The sequence below is a fragment of the Plectropomus leopardus genome, chromosome 20 (assembly GCF_008729295.1).
Source record: "Plectropomus leopardus isolate mb chromosome 20, YSFRI_Pleo_2.0, whole genome shotgun sequence".
Lineage (NCBI taxonomy): Eukaryota > Metazoa > Chordata > Actinopteri > Perciformes > Serranidae > Plectropomus > Plectropomus leopardus.
In genome coordinates this window covers 27,627,406-27,631,440 of record NC_056482.1, presented here as the reverse complement: position 1 = coordinate 27,631,440, position 4,035 = coordinate 27,627,406, and the positions used below count along the sequence as shown (strand labels likewise).

At 39.7% G+C, this 4,035-nt stretch overlaps 1 protein-coding gene across 1 annotated transcript; it reads left to right on the top strand.

The window, feature by feature from the left end:
• Window positions 1-355: 355 nt before the first annotated feature.
• On the top strand, window positions 356-3,526 carry LOC121959660 (beta-1,3-galactosyl-O-glycosyl-glycoprotein beta-1,6-N-acetylglucosaminyltransferase 4-like). Its single transcript, XM_042509090.1, has one exon. It carries the CDS (start codon window positions 622-624, stop codon window positions 1,924-1,926), a length of 1,305 nt encoding a protein of 434 aa, XP_042365024.1. The 5' UTR covers window positions 356-621; the 3' UTR covers window positions 1,927-3,526.
• Window positions 3,527-4,035: the final 509 nt, after the last annotated feature.

Sequence of the window (4,035 nt, the reverse complement as noted above, 5' to 3'; positions counted from 1 at the left end):
TATTGTTTTCTGTTTTTTTTAATGTATATATTATTTACTTCCCCCATCCCCTTTTTATTACTAATTTTAAGGTCATTTTTCAAATTTTACTGATTACTTGACATTTGCAGGACATTACTATTTTTCAAAGAGATCAAACCATTTTGCTCAGGTTTCAGAGGGTTAACAGACAACATGACATCAACCTGACCCCTTATGAGCCAGTTCACAACCTTTTTTTTTTAAAGGTATGAGAAATGTCTTGAAAGCTGTTTTCAAAAATCCTAATTCTATATTTAAAATATGTTACAGAATCATTTCAAATTTTAAATTTTTTTCACATCATTTTTTTGTTTGTTTTTGATTGTCCCTTTTTTGTTTTCACTTTTTTACCAATTAACTTCATTCTAATTTAATTTTCTTATACTTTTTACAAATTCTAGTATACTTGAATAGTGTGTGGGTGACAGGGGTGTCCCCCTTATTATTTACTAGAAATACTACCATGAACTACAGTTTTTTTTATTCATTTCCACACGCCTGGCTTTCAGGTTTGATGTTAGTTTCTCACTTTAGCTGTTGTGTTAATGCAAAGTTAGTTTTTGATTTCTGTTCTCTGATCCTGTTTCCTCTCACCACAGAATGAGTACACGATGGTCACGACTGAGACTGAGAAGAAAACCACTGATTTCCTCTCTGCTGTCACTGCTGACTCTGTGCGGCCTGCTGTTAGTCAGTATGAAGTACAGCTACCTCCCCGTTTCTTCACCTCCGCCGGCAGCTTTAGATGACATTCAGACGTTTCACAAATACAACATTAACTGTATGGCCGTATATGACATGGACCCGGTGGAGGTGGCCAAGTCGCTGATTATCAGACGGAAACAAGTCGAAGAGGTCAAGGATGAAAGTCTGGCCAACCTCACCTCAAACTGCTCCTTATTCATTGAGTCCAGAGGTTACAATGACGTGTGCGTCTCCGAGGATGAGAAAGCCTTTCCCCTGGCTTACTCACTGGTGGTGCATAAATCTGCGTGGATGGTGGAGCGGCTCATCAGAGCGCTGTACTTGCCCAGTAACATCTACTGCATCCACTACGATCAAAAGTCTTCAGCTCAGTTCATCTCAGCCATGGAGGGGTTGGCTCGCTGTTTGCCCAACGTCTTCATCGCTTCCAAGCGGGAGTCTGTCTTCTACGCGAGCATCAGTCGCCTGAAAGCGGATCTCAACTGTCTGTCCGACCTTTTGGCGTCAGAGATCCAATGGAAGTACGTCATCAACCTGTGTGGCCAAGATTTCCCCCTCAGGTCCAACATCGAGCTGGTGTCCAAGCTGAAGGAGTTAAACGGAGCCAACATGCTGGAGACGAGTCGACCCAGCCAGCAAAAAAAGCAGAGGTTTACTTTTCACCACGAGCTGAAGGTCGCCAGCTTTGAGTATCAAAAACTTCCAATGAAAACGGAGAAGTTAAAGACTCCGCCGCCACACGGCATCGAGGTGTTCATCGGTAACGCCTACTTTGTCTTGTCCCGGGACTTTGTGGTGCACATGGACTCCTCGGCTGTGGTGAAGGATTTTCTGGCGTGGTCCGAGGACACCTACTCCCCAGACGAACACTTCTGGGCCACACTTGTGCGTCTGCCGGGCGTACCCGGAGAGGTGCCGCGATCGAAGCCGGATATCACCGACCTGATGAGTAAAACCAGGCTGGTGAAGTGGCAATACCTGGAGGAAAAACTGTACCCACCCTGCTCTGGGCAACACGTCCGCAGCGTTTGTATTTACGGCGCAGCTGAAATGCGCTGGTTGCTCAACTACGGTCACTGGTTCGCCAATAAGTTTGATCCCAAAGTAGACCCCGTTCTCATTCAGTGCCTCGAGGAGAAGCTGCAGGAAAGACAAAAGCTGTTTCAATCAGCGGCAACTCACAACTGTCATAAGGGTTAAATGAAAAGTAAATTATGCGGTTTACATGCTAGAGCCCAAACAATACAGGATTTTTGAGAGCAATACTGATTTTAAAGTGGAAAAATTCACTGATTACCAATATGGACACCGATATAGTAAATTTTTGAGCTGGACTTAAAAAAGATAATTTCTATGTGGACTGTACTCTGATTTTGCACTAATACGACTATGCAAAAGTACGACTAAAAAACTTTTATTAAACAACTTACTTTTTTAATATTACAGAAATATAAAAAATAAAATAACATTGGTTCTGTATGTGTTCAGCATCAGTCTTCACTGACCATTCAAATAAAGAATATAAAAATTACATTCACATCAGTACTGTATAGTCTCTGCTGCCCATTTAAATATAGAATAAATACAATAAAATTAATAAACATCAGTGCTGTTCAGCATCAGTCAATTGTTGACCATTTCTAAACCCCCCAAGCATCATTTTCTGCATTATATGGTCTGTAAAAAAAAGTTTTCTTATCGGCGCATATCGGAACGGAAAAAATATACGCCGATGTCGATATGCTCTGATATTTCTGTGACAGGCTCATATTGGCCGTTAATATCGGTTGACTGATAAATCGGTCGGGCTCTATTACATGCACAAAATATTCCCTGCTGAAAAAAAAGCTAAAAACCAGCCTGTGTTTGTAGCTGTTTTTTTGTTGATTCTCGCTCCCTGAGATGGTCTTGGATGGTCTTGACCAGACCCCCCCCCAAACCCCAAGTACACAGTTATTGATCCGGGTTTAAATACGTGTGAGGGGCGTCTGAACGCAGCACAAGAAAACTGTTGTTGATCCAAGCTCAAAGGGTTAATCAATAATGAGAATAATTGTAAGTAAAAGTGGCATTATGGAGAAGGTTTCTTTCTTACTGACATTCAGTCTTTCTACAGTTTCAGAGGCTATAATCAGTTTTAAAGCACTTTAAAAGACAACATGAGTGTGGCGCCGGCATTATACATGTATGTCACCTTAAAGGGCCAGTTCACCCAAATCACCACTAAACTCATGCCCAATTCTTATTTATTGCCTATATCTGATTTTTTTTTATATCTATTCGCCTGATTACATCTATTCTTAAATATGACTAAAATCCAATATCTGCATTTTCACCTGCAAACTTTGCATTAACTGAAATGTCCTCATAAATGTGTTTCTTTCGCTACAAACCCTGTATTTTATCCTGAAGAGTTTCTTTGTCCAAAAAGGCTTAAAAGACAGCTAAACTCTGCATTTGACCACTGAGTCTTCGTCCTCTATTGTTGTATTTTCTGCTTTGCGAGCACATGTAATTATGATATTAAAATGTGCCATTGTCGCATTTTTTAATAACAGACGACTGACGGTGACAGGGAATACCAACCTGTCTGCTTAGACTACAGACTCATTTACAGATATCCGAATCATATCTGATTTATTTCCACTGATTTATCTATGAATGAGGCCTGAAACCGAAGTGAGACTATCCGATTTAATGTGCTTTTTTTGCTGCTGACACATTCATGATACATATCCGATCTGTGCTGGAATCACGTCATGTAAATCCAACCGTAAAGTAAATAAATACATAAAATATAGTTATCTGCATTCTCGCTGCTAGTTATTAACTTTAAGTTATACACAGTCTCGTATATCAAGACATATTGTGGTGTGTATTTTTATATTCAGTTTACAGGCTGTATTATTGGGCAAAGGTTTGGAAAGAAATTTCAGAGTTTAAATTTTGCACATTAAAGTGAATATTTCCTGTTATTCTGTCAATAAAATTATAATTTCTAAATAAATAATAATTTGGTGCATTATGGAGCTTAAAGATCCCCCCCAGACATGTTTTAAATTGACAGTTACACCAAATAAAAATGCATATTTTTTCATCTTTCCTGTGTTGCTAGTTGCTAGTCTGTTTCTGTGTGAGTTGCTGGGTGTTGGAGATATCGGCCGTAGAGACGTCTGCCTTCTCTCCAAAATAATGGAACTAGATTGAGCTTGTGGTGCTCAAAGTGCCAAAAAGAAAAGAAAAACTCAACAGCAATGTCTCTTTCAAGAAATCAGCAAAGAAAAATATGCGTTTTTTTAATTGGTAGGG

What these genes read in the sequence shown, in the direction of transcription:
- LOC121959660 (XM_042509090.1), top strand. Translation starts at nt 622, where the DNA reads ATGAGTACACGATGGTCACGACTGAGACTGAGAAGAAAACCACTGATT.